The sequence below is a fragment of the Rhinolophus hipposideros genome (genome assembly GCF_964194185.1).
Source record: "Rhinolophus hipposideros genome assembly, chromosome: 5".
In the NCBI taxonomy this organism is placed as follows: domain Eukaryota; kingdom Metazoa; phylum Chordata; class Mammalia; order Chiroptera; family Rhinolophidae; genus Rhinolophus; species Rhinolophus hipposideros.
Window position 1 is genome coordinate 76,429,710 of NC_138051.1, and position 15,934 is coordinate 76,445,643.

Here is a 15,934-nt window from a genome sequence, read left to right on the forward strand (position 1 = left end):
TCTCGTCTCTGGATATCCAAGGGCCAGGTATGGACTCTCTCAATGTCTCTGATAAGGTGTGAACTCCAATTTCTTTTCCTTGAAAGTGTTAGTTTACTGCCCCTCAAACACTTACTATTTTTCCTCTAATAATTCTGATTCACTGTTACCTTTCTACTTATGTCATTCTATTTTCACTCTACTTTCTACCTCTCACCTTCCTATTTTAAGCTCCGCAAACCTATCTCGTTGGCATTAAATAATTGCTTTTTCATATGTTTAATCATATTTAAGTGTAAGAGATAAGCATTCACATTTATTTCTGTTCTCCTTTATTTTGCTAGCTGTTGAACCATTTCACTACTCATCAATAAGTAACTTGGTCCATACCTTCTTTATTCCATCACTCCTCTTCTGTCATCAGGTGTTCTGCTAAATTTTCATGTTGTTTCCTTCACCCTCAGTATCTCTAAGCCTTGCTAGGCCTTTGAAGTGTAACTTTCTTTACTGAACTTTTTTTAGTTGTTAGCAGGGTGGGTGGGAGGCAAATGTTATTCTCTCTTTTGGTTCTTGGCCAAACAGACACATTTAAAATTGCTTTGTTACCTCTAAATCCCAATGTAACTTTATCCTCTTATATATGTTTTGTATCTATAATTTCTTCATCCAATTGGTTAATTTCAGGGCAAGTTATTTGAATCTACTTTCAAATCAGTGTTTTTCAGATAACGAACATTTGGAGAGCAGGAACTAGGTTCATCAACTCCATTTTCCCCAATCCTTCCTGCTTTTTCTCAAAGGGACAGAATGGAAATGAAAGAAGGGGGAAATTCCAATCTAAAAAGTTATGTGCTGATTCATAAAGCTTAAATTATCCATGACATTGCACTATGTTTGTATGTATTTCAGGCTAACTTGAAAGATGAGATGTCCCTTTATCTGAGTTGTTACTTTAGTGTGATGTGAGTGAAATTCAGGAAAGCCAAGAAGGGATATAAAGAAAATAGTTTGCCTTATTTGGTTATCTTAGCTAATCGAATGTTCAAGCACTGTGAAGTTATAGTTCTGTTTTAAAATAAAGTTTTCTATTACATTCTAAAGTAAGAATATTTATGAGTGTTATAAATCTGTGTATTCAACTTCATAAACTGTTTACATTGACATGTTCATAAATACTCTAAGATTTTATAGTTCTGGATTATTGGGGCATTTGAAGTTATTCATCATTAAACAGTGAGAGTTGGCTCTGTATTTGAGGATATACCAGTTAAGGAATCTAACAACATACCATTTTAGAAAATGGAAGTATTTGATGAGGAATGCTATATCTTTCAGTGAATATACCATATTGTATTATAAATCATTTCAGGAAAGAAACTGTAGTTGTTGCTTTTTGTTTTGTTTTTTTTCCTTCCCACATCTTCTTGTATAGCCTTTAAACTATTTTTTATGCCTTTCCCACATCTTCTTGTATAGCCTTTAAACTATTTTTTATGCCTTTTCCTATGTTCTTTTTGTGTGGTTCCTTGAATTATTTATTGTTCTCACTTCCTTACCATCTATTTATTTCTTGGAAAAAATGCTTTTTTTCCCTTCATTTTTCTGCTTGTTTGTTAATTCATTGTAGAAAATAGATAAAGAAGATATCAAATGAGCACTTGCATATATTTTATCTGGAGTGTAGGGGAGTGGGTCATGAGTCGAGATTTGGAGGTAACTGCATACAGATGGTCTTTAAAGCTGTGAGTACCTATGACATCAACAGACAGTACTGGCTACCATGCAGATATGGCCCCAAGTAATTTCATTCTGTCTTCATTCAGTTGCGCAGGCAATTGTGATCCAACCACTTCCACACCCTGCTTTCCAGGGTAATATTTTACTCCAGGGTACCCATGCCTGCCGTCTCATCCCTAAGGCACTCAGTGCTCATGTGCATCCTAATACAAAAAATATGAGGAATGGTAAGAGAAGTAAGCCAAGGATACCACCCTGGAATCACCCGCTTTTCAATGGAGCCCACCGATGATATTGAGGGGAGAGAGAGCAAGGGAAAGTGAAGAACAGGGCTGTCATGGAAGTGTAGAGAAGACAGTTCAGGAAGGAGTCGGGGAGTCAAGAGTGTGGTGTCTCAAAGAGCCAGAATGACAAGGACTGCTTTACACCCGCGTCTGTCCTTAAGGGAAGTGACTGTTTCCTCAAATATCCCTGGCACCAGGGGTGCGGTTGACACTCAGAAGAGAATGCAGAAAGACGGGATGGTTCAGAGGAGAGGACAAAGCACTTGGAGAAGAATGGCTTTATCAGAAAAGGGTGATGGGTTACATTGCGATAGACCATGAGTGATGACAAGACTTTCAACTGATATGAATAGATCTTGTTTTCTGGTAGTTTCCAACAACTCGCTGAACTAAAAGTAGGATTGGTATTCTGGCTAAATGGATCGACCATGGACTCTAATAGTGCTTATATCTGTAAAGTTACCCGTGTAACAAAGGAAATATTTTTACATACCCTGCTCTTTCAACACAGAGAGGTGACATGCTGTAAGTTAGTATTGCTCTACTGTTTAATTCCATTGCTTTTTACCATATTTAATGGTGCTCTTGCAGGTGTGCTGATAATCAAGACAGTTGCTAATAATTGTCAGCATATGTTTGCTATTTCCATCAAGCCTAAGGAATAGATTTCAGGTGTTACTGATCCGCCATCATTCAGGCATACCTTGTTTTATCTTGCTTTGCTTTATTGTGTTTCACAGATGTTGTGTTTTTTCTTTTTTACAAATTCAAGGCAGGACCCTCCCCTAGCAAAAGGATTGTAGCTCACTTGATTGCGATACTCGCTTTGTTGCAGTGGTCTGAAACCAAACCTGCAGCATATCCGAGGTACGCTTGTATTACACACTTGGGTGACATCTTTGTTTTTTACTAGTAGCTTAAGAAACGCACAGCATATGTATTTCTATATATGCTAGTCAGTGTCCAAAGTTTGTATTGCACCCAAAGGGGGGTGATGCTATAAATAAGGGTGAGGGAAGGGAGGGAATGAAAGCGTGAAAGTGGGAAAGAAGGTCCTTATTACAGAAAAAAAAATTGTCATCTAACTTAGTTGTCTGTCTTGAAGTTTAACTGTGAGCACACTCTCCTCTTATGTGCCCATCTATATTTTGAAATTAAAAAAATAATTGAGTTGTTATAATCAAGATGTAATTAGGCTTGGTATTTCTTTTAAATTGTGAAGAAATTTTTGTTTAAAATAAGAGTTTTAAAACCCATTAAAAATATACAAAGCATATGGGATGGTTCTGAAGTCTATACTAGTGATGGCCAAGCTGGGCATTTTCAAGTCAGTTCAATCTTTTGTATTTTAGTGCTGGTTTTCAGGTTCCTCCTGCAATGGACGTGACTTCACATATACCTAAAAAGACAGTTCTGCAACAAACTGTTTTCCGAGGGAAATGAATTGTGGCAAGAATGAGCTTTTATCACTGTGGGACTGGAGTGTTGGCCTTTTAGAGAATGAAAGTTCTGGGAATAATCAGTGATTTATTTTAATTTCTATGAGCTTGTGAGAAACATTGAAAGCATCTGGTTTTTATAAGCATCTACTTAGAATTATTCTTTATGCTCATGTATTCTTTCTTTGAAAGATATTTCATTGAAATATACAGCTTCTGCCCCTTCCCCCTCCCCCCCCCAACTGGTTACAAAATAGCTCATAAGTTCTGGTTTGAGTTGTCAAAAGATTTTTTTTCTTTGGAGATGGACTGGTGCTTACTTTGCATTTTGGTTCAGTTGCCTGGTTTCCTTGCATTTTAGGAGGGGCCTTCTTGCACCTTAGCTATGGCTACATGTGCGGCCTTTGGACGCAACAGTTAGCACGGTCTTCCGCTTGAAGGCTTACTGTTCAATAGTAGCTTGTAAAGTTCTGAAACAAAAAAGGAAATCGCAGCGATCCGATAGCAGAAGTCTCTAGTGGGCGCAAAAGCCAGGTTCAGCGATCCGATAGCAGAAGTCTCTAGTGGGCGCAAAAGCCAGGTTTAATTAGGTAGCAGTGCAAAACCATTATCCCCGTCACAAAAGGTGGGGAAGAAGGGTGGGAGTGAGAACAATTGGCGTTTATCTGACCGGCCGCCCAGCCAGCCCCTGGGAGCCCAGCTGGAGCTCTGCTGGCCCTGCATTCTGCAGGCAGCGTGCAGTTTTTGAAACACCCCTAAATGTTCCAGCCTTTAAATAGCAGCGAGTCTTCCAAAATGATGCTGCATCCTGCAAGAGAAATTAAAGCGGCTGCCTTGGAGGCGGGAAGCCGATGAGCAAGATGCTTAATTATTGTGGAAGTAAGTGCTTGTTACCGCTGCGTGGAGTGCAGGGAGCGCTCGGGTCGTCCGGGGTGTCAGCCGTGATTTGTAGACAATGCAGCCCTGTCAGCGCAGTGCTGGTTCAGCAGCATCTTTCCAAACATGGATTTGGCAAGAATGTAAAGGCCACCTCTTGTGTAATTTGTGGAGTCTTGGAAGAGGGTCCTCTGCCTTTATTTTCAGGATGTACACTAGCGGGCAGGATTTTGTACTCCGAATTTTAACAATTCTCTGTGGTTCCTTGGGGAGTGAGAAGAGGTCTAGCCATAGCTGCACTTTGTTTCTGCTGTTCTCCTAAATTAGCGCCGAAGGGTGGGGTAGGTTGCCATCGGTAAGGAAGTGCAGGCATTTTATTGATTCGCGAAATATTTCTAGCTTTAGGACTAGATGACTCTAGAGACAGCTTGGGAGGAGGTGGTGGTGAATGCCGTACTCGTTCTGAAATATGCCTCATCGGGGTAAGTAATACAGGAAAATACAGAAGAGTGCTCATGGATATGATGGCTCTGGGAAAACCCTGTTTATTTTCTCTGTTGTATTTGCTCTTGCCAGCTATGTTAAGCTTTTGTAAAGAAACAAAAGACAAGTTATCTTTTGAAATATGGAACGTGTTAAAAAGTGAGCATTGCAACATAGTCAATAAAATAATTTTTCAATATTTAGTCTTATTAAAAAACTGACACTACGTTGCTCTAAATGTTAAACTCTGTTGGTTATGTCTTGAATATCTGGCCAGCATGGTGGTTCAGGATATTCTACCTTATTAGAGATCATTGGAGTCTACTTGGAGTAAAAACCTTAGTGTCCTGGAATGAGATTCCACCTCCCACCCCCAGTTATATGAAACAGTTCAGTTAAGCTGAAGTATTAATAGTCTTTTAAAATATGTATAATTTAAATAATGGAGTTTAGTAAATGCTTTCACTTTCTTCCTTTCTTTCAAACATGCTTTACTAAAATATATGGGTTGTGAACTGTGAACCGCAACCATTATGGAATCTTTTATTTTCACGTGTCTGATTTTGGCAATTGCATTTATTTATATTATATTATATTAATATTTATTTTTAGATGTATTTATCAAATGCTAATTCCAACTGTCCTTCTATCTTTTAGAGAAAGCATGGGATTATGGCAATCACAGAGTCCCCGTAATACAAGTTCCATTCAGTTTTTTCTGAAAGGAAGCCATCTATTAAAGTGAAGCAAAGGAACTAGTGTGGATTATAATGTTTTGAAGATCTGGATTTTTCAGAAATTTGAAAATAAAGCATCATTTAACCTTTAAATGAAAAAGATTAAGATCTCATGCAACTGCTGTGTTTGCTGGAAACCGTTCTCCAAAAGGGACGTGCCCATTTAAAACTTCGATATGATGGTCCTTTCTTCAGGGATTTAAGTCTGATTGCTTTTACATCATGACCAGCTTGAAACGGTCCCAGACTGAGAGGCCTGTTGCCACTGAAAGGGCCTCGGTCGTCGGCACAGATGGCCCTCCCAAAGTCCACACCGACGACTTCTACATGCGGCGTTTCAGGTCCCAAAATGGCAGCTTGGGATCTTCCATCATGGCTCCTGTGGGGCCCCCCCGGAGTGAAGGTTCTCACCATATAACCTCAACCCCCGGGGTCCCAAAGATGGGGGTTAGGGCAAGGATTGCAGATTGGCCCCCACGGAAGGAAAACGTAAAAGAATCTAGTCGTTCAAGCCAGGAAATAGAAACCTCAAGTTGCCTTGAGAGCATGTCCTCCAAAAGCAGTCCTGTGAGTCAGGGAAGTTCTGTTAGCCTCAATTCCAGTGACTCAGCCATGTTAAAAAGCATACAGAACACGCTGAAAAACAAGACGAGACCATCGGAGAACATGGACTCCAGATTTCTCATGCCTGAAGCCTATCCCAGCTCCCCTAGGAAGGCTCTTCGCAGAATACGACAACGGAGCAACAGTGACATCACCATAAGTGAACTTGATGTGGATAGCTTTGATGAATGTATCTCGCCCACATACAAGACTGGGCCATCACTGCACAGGGAATATGGTAGCACATCTTCAATTGATAAGCAGGGAACGTCCGGAGAGAGCTTCTTTGATTTGTTAAAGGGCTACAAAGATGACAAATCCGATCGAGGTCCAACTCCAACCAAGCTCAGTGACTTTCTCATCACCGGTGGGGGAAAGGGATCCGGTTTCTCTTTGGATGTTATAGATGGGCCCATCTCACAGAGGGAGAACCTCAGGCTCTTTAAGGAAAGGGAAAAACCACTCAAGCGACGGTCCAAGTCTGAAACCGGAGACTCATCCATTTTTCGTAAATTACGCAATGCCAAAGGTGATGAACTTGGGAAATCATCGGATCTTGAAGATAACCGGTCAGAAGACTCCGTCAGGCCCTGGACATGTCCAAAGTGCTTTGCCCACTACGATGTCCAGAGTGTATTATTTGACTTGAATGAGGCGATTATGAACAGGCACAATGTTATTAAACGGAGAAATACCACCACAGGGGCTTCGGCAGCTGCTGTGGCTTCCTTGGTCTCGGGACCATTGTCCCACTCAGTCAGTTTTAGCTCCCCAATGGGCAGCACCGAGGACCTGAATTCCAAAGGAAGCCTCAGCATGGACCAGGGAGATGATAAAAGCAATGAACTTGTAATGAGCTGCCCTTATTTTCGGAATGAGATAGGTGGAGAAGGTGAAAGGAAGATCAGCCTGTCAAAATCAAATTCTGGTTCCTTTAGTGGATGTGAAAGTGCCTCCTTTGAGTCTGCACTCAGCTCCCATTGCACGAATGCAGGAGTGGCAGTGCTGGAAGTGCCCAAGGAAAACGTGGTGTTGCATCTGGATGGCGTGAAAAGGTACATTGTGGAACATGTAGACCTCGGCGCCTACTATTACAGGAAATTCTTCTACCAGAAGGGTAAGTACAGGTCTTCTGTTATTTTAATTTTCTGTGCTGTGCTTTCTGAAAAAGAATACTGTCTGTCTGGTTTTTTTATTGGTGACATAAAGATTTTCAGGAACTCCTTCTTTTTCGTGACGGTACATAGTAAAATAGGTATTTGCCGCCATGTATTTCTTTTTGTATTTTTGAGTTATTTTCTCCTTTTAGGTATTAAAATGTCTTATATATTAAATAGTAATGTTTTTTTTTAAAAATGAAAAGTGCTTTGATTTAGCAGATGAAATTATAGTCTTTGTGTAGAAGACTTGTGTCACCTTTAGGGATAAATATTAGATAAAGTTGAAAACATTTTAAATATAGCTTCATCTTAAGGATTTCAAAAAATCTTATTGCTGCCTTTCATTTATTTAACACTTTTATAATCAGAACAGGACTATTTTTCTGCCTCAGTGTTCTCATCGAATGTAATGCCTTCCTCTCCATTTCACAGGAATTTTAGTGAAAATTAGTTATATTATTTGACAAAAGTCACAGACCCAATGAGTCTCAGAGCCAGGAATCAAATTTAGGTCTTAATTTGAATAGGGCACTGAAGAGATAAGTACCTTTAACGTGTTCGTGATTTTCAAGTCTTTTCTGTTTTGTGGGGGGAAAATATATACATATATTATTAGATTGTACTTTGTATACAGTTTTATCCCATACTTTTAAGAAAGGCCCTGTGATTTATTAAAAAGTAAGTAGTTTAAATGAACTCTCAGCAACTTTCTAAAGTGTTTACGAGCAGCATTATTATTTGAAAAATGAGTTTGTCATGCAAGCACCCAGAGCAGGACGCTTGCCAAAGGAAGACATGCGGTTATGGTCTATTGGGAGCTCAGTGATCCTTTTTCTTTTTTAACTAAAGTTTATTGTGGTGACAATTGTTAGTAAAGTTACATAGATTTCAGGTGTATAATTACGTAATACATCATCTGTATATCACATTGTGTGCTCACCACCCAGACTCAGTTCTCCTTCCATAACCTTATTTTTTATCCCCTTTACCTTCATCTATTCAGTCATCTTAATCTGTAGCCCTGCTGAGAGGCACCCTCTATGCGAAGGACCACAGCAATGTTTGGATTTCCCACCTACTGTTTTGGGATTTTTGTTTTTTGGGGTTTTTTTTTTTGGTTTTTATTTATTTATTTATTTTTAAGGTTGTTTTGGGATTTTTGAATCTTACTTACATTTATTCTTCCAAATGAAGTTGCATTTCTACAACTCATTATAGCTTTATGACATTACCCACTTTAGAATAAAATTTATCATAAGATTATTACATGATAGACCCTATTCACAAGGGCTTATTGACCAAAAGAGTCTTGTCTTGTTACTGAGTATCTATGTCTCCTGAATTTTTGTGGTAGGGGTCCTGGAGTCAATATGATAATGAAAACCCCAACTTCAATTTTAAGCAATCTTTATTCTCGCAGAATAATTTTCTAGAGTTAAGATTTCAGAAATCACTTCCTTCTTATACTGTCCTTTAAGATACAGGGTTTTTCAATGTTGCCATCTTGGCATTTGGGGCCAGATAGTTCTTGTTGGAAGGGGTGCTGTCCTATGCATTGCAGGATGTTTAGCAGCGTCCCTGGCCTCTACACCCTAGATGCCAACAGGTGTCCCATGCCCCCACTCCGGCTGTGATGAACTTAAATATTTTCAGGCATTGCCAAATATTCCTTAGGAGGTAAAATTGCTCCTTTCTGAGAACACCTGGTTTATTGCACCCTGGGGGAAATTTTCCACATGTATTTGAGAAGCTGTCTATAGGTGGAGGCCATCTTGCTAAAAACCAATACATTGAGTTCACTGTAAGAGAGAGAGAGAACATAGTTATAATCTTATTTATGTAGTAAGGGGCATTTTTTTCCCCTCTTAGTCACTATGATAATATTAATAATGAACATTTTTGAGTACTTATTATGTACCAGAAATTTTGCTAAGCATTTGCTATGACATGCATTTTCTCATGTCAGCCTCTCTCTTCCCATTGAGGTAGGTATGATTATTGATGGCATTTACCAGATGCAGACACTGGGCAGAAGTGACCTTGATGGTTAAGCTGTCGTGGAGCTAGTAATGTTGGCACCAGGATTCCACTTTTGATGTGTCCGACCAGAGCTCTGTCCTAACCGCTGTGTTCTGTCTGCTTTCTACTATATTAGTCTAAAGGGAAGGAGTATATTTTTGTTTAAATCTGGTAGAAATTTATTTAAAGTATTTTTATCTTTCCAAAGTATGGGATAAAAATTTGAACGCTTATGTTCCAGAGTAACCCAGGTGAGTTTATGACACTTCATAAATTTAAAAGCTGCTAGTCCAAAGTAGTTTCTAATTTGAAGCGTGGAAGACACCCTCTTGTTCAACATAATTGGAACTGGCTACTTGAAAGTATCAGTTACATCTTTTAAAAAATGTACATATTCAAAATGTTTGATTTTCATTAAAATATATAAAAATATATTTGCCAAACTCTTGTGAGGCCCAGGGCTTTACTGTGACAGTGATTCTACTATTTTGAATTCTACATTGTGTTAATAGTATAAACCACAAGAGCAAACACATAGACACTAGCCAAGCAAGCTGACTCTTACAGAATCTTAGGTTTCATATTTTTTTTCTCATTTTTTTATATTTGTCCCACCCACTTCTAATCCAACAGTTTTCTCTTCAGTGACTTGCCTTTATTAAGTCTTTCCAAAGCCTCCTACTTAGTTTTTAGTAGAAACAAGATTTATCTTTTGAGCTCATATTCCATCAGCTTTCATAACGTTTAATTAAATTTCATAATTACAGTAGCAAGTCAACTGGCATAAACAGGTTTGGGAAGACACAGCCGACTCTTTGTCAGCATGAAGTCCAGCTGGTGGGAGCAGAAATTCTGTGTGTGAGGCACTAGAGATTGCTGGTTGGTGCCGCTGGACATTCGTCATCCTGGTTTACAGAGGGAACTGCGAACAGTAGTTAAGCCAGGAAGTTGGTTCCATGGAGGGCAGTGACAGAGAATGCCAGCTGTGTTTTCTTGCCACGCAACTTAGCACTTCCAAATCAGGCAGGTCATTTATCACAATATGATAATATACAACAAATTATGACTCAATATCATTTGAAGCTGAAATTAAGCTCCTAACGTATCACTGTATATTAGAACACATATGACATCTACACTTTTTATCACTGTATAAAATAGTCAACTGATTCTGTCTTAACAATTTTTTGTATACAACTTCGTTCACTGAAATTAGTACACTAACTCATTTTTCCTAATCAGAACTTTAAAGTGAGTCATCCTGTTGAAGGAGTCCATCTGTGTCAGATGTAATTTATCTTCCAGCAACGGGTGTAGCGCTCCTGACCTGCTTGTCACTTTAACCTCTGTTTCCCCATATATTTTCCATTCTGTTTAATGCATTCCTGACTTCATTCTGGCTAAGTCTCTGTGGTGGTACAAAAAAAAAAATCACTTTACTGACATATACTCTGTAGTCGACATTATATGTCAAATGTGGTTGTATTTGGCTGGTGAGGCTGCAGTCACCTTTTAATATCACATGGTTTTTAAAAACATCGTTATTTTGAAAAGTTAGACTTTAGAGGACATTTGACTTCAACATGCAAGCCCAGCCCGTCGCTGGAAAGATGCTAGACCGATAGAGGAATCCCACTGTTTGCACTTATTAAAATAAGCAACACACCATTACTGTTCTTCTTTGCAGTCCTTTCTTCTGTTCACTTCCCGTTGCTGTTGTGCTAGTGTGTGTGATGTTTCTATGGGGACTCGCCCAGGATTAAAAGACAGTAGTAATACAGCTAACATTTATGGTGTTATTACTTTGTGTTTATGCAGCTCTCCTCACTTAATGGTCCTAGGACCCCAAGGTGAAGCTGTTACTGTGATCGGTCCAAGTGATACAGCCACAGCCTTCCAAGAGAGGCACAGACCAGGCCGGAGGATAACGTTAAAACTAATCTGGTCATCTCCCTTTTAGTACATATTTGGTTTATATTTAGCTTTTATTTTCGTAGTTACCATGATCAAAGAACCAAGGAAATTTATATGTGGAAAATACTAAGTTATAGGATAATTATGTTACTTATAGCTGACATGGCTTATTTAGGAAGCGACGTTTTTCCTAGCCATTACTCACCTCGTTTGCTAAGGCCACATGGGACGTTTTCAATTTCGCACTGAGTACACAATCTTTGAGGCATGACCTCCCTGAATCCCATTCAGGAGATGCATTAATGGAAAAGAGCCCACGGGTTGCCTTGGCAGTGGTGTTTGTTGCTCTGTTGATCAAAATGTTGATTGGCTTATCTGCTGCTAGGTGGGGTGTCACTCTCAACAAGTTACTGAAAATGCCTTGTCAAGGAAGGGTCTCTCCCTGCTGCCCAGCAGCCGGGAGATACTGCCATTATCTGGTCGGAAGCGCATCTAAGAATATTTTCCCACTCCTGAAGAGAGGGAAAACCAATGCTTGTGCACCTGTTTAGGCTTCTGATAACTAAGCCACCAGATTGGATTATTTTTTATTGTTCGCCTTCCTCCTCCTACACCGCCACCTCTCCTCATCCCACCACACACCTGTGTGTGCACGCACACACCCACACACAAATCGAGTTCGGCCAGGATCGTCAGACAAGTGGGATTTCAGTTGCTGTTGTAACGTCCAGTTTTCTTTATTTACCCCTCATCCTCTTGTAATTGGCCATTTTTAACATCTTTTCTTTAGAATATATACACTTCATTCGTACTTGGGGTGACAGCTTTAGCACTCGGATGTATTCTCCATTTTGCTGTCAGGAACTATGCTTCAAGTTCCAGTTTGTTAAATGAGCATCATTAAGTAACTACGTATTATATTTTGGTGGGGCACTGTATGGTACATATATTATGGGACGTCAGGGGACACCATGCAGCTAAGCTTATTTGTAAAAATATTGCTTATTTTTTAAAAAAATCCTTCTGTGAGTATAGCAACATTAGACATGAGGAAAGTAGTGTGGAATGCCTTGTAATTCAGAGTTCTTTAAGGATAATTTCTATGTTTAGTTTTTTTGATGTAGACGGTCTTATATTTCAAGTAAGTGATAAACTCGAGTCAACAGGTCTGTTTCACTGAACCATGTTGGGCTCTGTGCTCTTGAACTTCACGTTTAATCTCTGCCAAAGTGATAGGGAAAGGTTTTGTGTTTGTATAATTTATTGTTTTAATGTCCTTGTCTTTTGCATTTTATTGTGATCACATAAACTGTGTAAAATTTGTTTGAAAGCAGCTCTCTCATTATGTAGTCCTTCTCAGGGAGATTTGGGGTACTAAATAACTTCTTGACAAACGAACCGAGCAATGCTTTGCTTCTGTCTTTTTTTATCTGCTCAGGGTTTCTGGTAGCAAGGAGGTCATTGTGTATGGAAATTTGCATGGTTGCTCCTTTAAAGACAAACATCCTCTCCTTTCTTGACTGTGATCTCCTGAGTCCCAACACTGAATGTCTGAATTCTGATCTATCTCGAAGGCATTCCAGATTTCTACTACCTGAGCCATCTCAGTGCAGAGATTTGGGGAAGTTGCTTATAAGGGCATGTGCCTCACCTGCTCCTCCATATGCTTTATTTTTAAAATCAAGATAGACTGTCCGGCGGCCACATTTGTTTAAACACTTGACTTTATTCAAGGGCATCGTTTTAAGATCCAGTCATACAAAAACAGAATTTGCTTTTGCAATAAAACTTGTGGTGAAGACATTTCCCATTATATCATTCTTCTGCAGCCTGTTAAAAAAGTTGCATGTGAGAAATTCATTTTTGAATTTGGTGCCAGGAATTGTTTTCTGGTAGCTACCAAATGCCTATCATATGATAGGTATGTTTTATTTGTTTGCTTGTTTTTGTTTTTTTTTTTTATAACTCTATCTCCTGTTTACCTCAACTCCCAAACCTGATGCTTAATATACAACCTTTATTATTAACACATTTGTTTCCCCTCTCCTCTTGTATTTTCCTATTTCTATTTCCTTAGCATGATTTATATATTTCCTTTATAATTAATCAAAAATTCCTCAAAAATTTCTTTTTGGAAAAGATAATTAGTATACAATTATATCCAAATAAACTACCTCTATTCCCAAGCTTTCTCCTCATTTCTCGCTACATTTCTCATGGCTGTCAGCTCCTTCCACCTGGATGGCTCTCTTAGTGGGCAACTCAAAACCATGTGCACAGATTTTGACTTCGTTTTTCTTCTTAAATAGGCTTCCCTCATCTCATCCCTCCTGCTGTTGTAAATGCCCCATTATTATCAGTCCCTGGGATTTGAAACACTGAAGCCTCTTTGATGCCTCTCTCTGCATTGTTCCCAACCTCCAATTAGTTGGAAAGGCCTTTCAGTCTCCCTTCTAATTGCTGCTGACTTCCTGCTCTTTATGTCCCATTCCCAGTTCTAGAACTTCAGGCTCTCTTTGCCTCTTGCTCCAATTCTAGCAATAGATGTCTCAGTCTCTCCAGCTCTTCTAGTCCACCCTACTCAAAATCCAACCTCTTGCCTTTGCCAAATACAATCTAATCATAGAACAAATGTATGATTTAATCGTGGAACAAGTACTATGTTGTGTCCGTTGAGTCCTCTGAGAAGCAGATGTTGAGACAGTATGAGTGTTCACATGGATTGTTAGGGACTTGGGGGTAATGCCTGTGCAAGAAAAAAAGGGGAAGAAAGCAGAGTTTCGCAGGGAAAGCCTTCGGTCCATGATGCAGATATGGCACCAGGCAGGACAGGGGAAGGGAAGCAAAAGTGGGCCGGCGGAGTCTCAGGCCGTCACGCAGATCTGACGGAGACTCAGCCAACACAGGGGAGCCAAGAGTGAGCATTACAAGCCCTGTCTGTGTTGGGCAGTGATGGCCCCGCCCTGTTCCCTGTTCCCTGTTCCCTGGCTCATGCTCAGTTCCTGGATGGGGCTGCTCAGGAGGAGTGTGGATGGGCTGGAAACTGTAGCAGATCCAAAGATGCTACAGCTGGAGCCTTTCATTCATTAAATATTTATTAAGCATTTATTCTGTGCCAGCTGTAGTGCCTGGAGGAGAACAAAAGCAGAAACACCTGTCTTCATGGGGTTTACAGTCTGCCACTCATGCTGTGAAGACAAATGAGAAGCCATTGAACATCCTTTTCCCCCCTGATTTTAAAAAATTATTTAAAAAAATCTTCTACAATTTTCTCTGTCCAAAACTCCATTTGGATGGAAGGTGGAACCTCTGGATTTATTTTCCATGCTTTTCTTTCATAATTTCAATTAAAAAATTTTTTGTTCTATATTTTATCTTCTGGGTAAGGGATTGATACGTAGCTCTCTACATTCTATTACCCAGTCTTTTCACTGTCATTTCAGAAACTGTAGCTTTATTCCCCAGGAGCCGATTATTTTTGTTTCCTGAAATTATTTTTCATAATAGCTTATCCTTATTTTGTATGCCTCACATTTCTGCATTGCTATTATAATTTTTTATTTAAGTCTTTTCCTTGAATGAGTTGTATCTTCTGAATTGTATTTCCTGTTTTCTTGGTTTTCCCTTTCATGCTGTTGGTTTTCCTTAGTTGTCCAATGATCTTACCCCATTTATGAACAAAGGCCGAGGAGAGTTGGTGTAGGTGGCAGGTGTCCCTGAAGCACTGTGTCTGGGTCTCTTTCCCCAGCTGGCCTCGCCTTACACCGGAGGGCCAAGGGCTAGCGTCAGAAAAGGAGTGAGACCTCATAACAGGAATGTGTCTTTGTAAAGTGGGAGGGCAATGAACAGGTGCAGAATGGAACTCCACATGGGTGCCAGAGATGAGAGGGCTGTATCGTGCTCCACTGCACTCCTGCGTGGAGCTGCCTTTCCTCTTTCGCCCCAGTGCATGCATTAGACTGGGCTATTCTCCCTTCTCTTTCCACCTAACAAGCTTCTGCCTCTCCCCAGCTTGTAATGCCTGTGTCACCCCCTCCTTTCCAAAGGTGCAGATTCTCCCACCACTGCTCCAAGTTACCCTGCGTTTTTTGTTTTTGCACAGTGCTTTCCGTGACGAGTCCTGGTTCCTAAACCAGTCTGCGTACTCCTTGAAGGCAAGGACCGCAGATTAAGTAGGCTCAGTAAATGTTTCACAATTGAATGCACGTTTGGTCCTGATGTGAAATACGTGAATTACTGAGTTGAGGAGCCAGTGTATCTTGGATTTATAGCATCATGTAGAGGCAGTGAGGGCCCTCTGTGTATATGACCTTATGTTATATGCCAGATACTGAATAATATGTTGCAGCTCCTTTTCCACTCTTCAGGAAATGAGACCACAAACAAGTCTGTGTGGTGACGGTGGTTTTGTGGAAATTAACCGAGACCACCAATTGATCCCCATAAGCCAAAAACACCACTATGGAGACTGATTTTTCCTGTTGTAAACTTTACTAGACACAGCTGATGGGTGCTAAAATCAGTGAGTGACAGTTTGAGGAGAAACAGGAGCAGAAGCAGGATTTGCATAATCTCAAAGTAGCTCCCCAAAGATATTTGTAAACTACAAGGAGAAAGATAGTATGTATCTTTATGGTGAAGGTCCCTGACAGATGCCACCTTGCAAAGTGAATCAAGATCCATATCGTGAACTCCGGGAAGTG

At 39.9% G+C, this 15,934-nt stretch overlaps 1 protein-coding gene across 19 annotated transcripts in view; it reads left to right on the plus strand.

Annotated features, from left to right (window-relative positions):
- SIPA1L1 (signal induced proliferation associated 1 like 1) overlaps positions 1-15,934 on the plus strand; it is a 335,407-nt gene that overhangs the window by 191,628 nt on the left and 127,845 nt on the right. For 18 of the 19 annotated variants that reach the window (XM_081047663.1, XM_081047664.1, XM_081047665.1 and 15 more), the window contains one exon: positions 5,456-7,255. In XM_081047663.1, coding sequence (XP_080903789.1) covers positions 5,758-7,255 — 1,498 coding nt within the window. In that variant the 5' untranslated portion in view covers positions 5,456-5,757. Of the gene's footprint in view, positions 1-2,772; positions 2,868-5,455; positions 7,256-15,934 lie in introns of those variants that run through there. The other variant, XM_081047681.1, reaches the window with a different exon arrangement.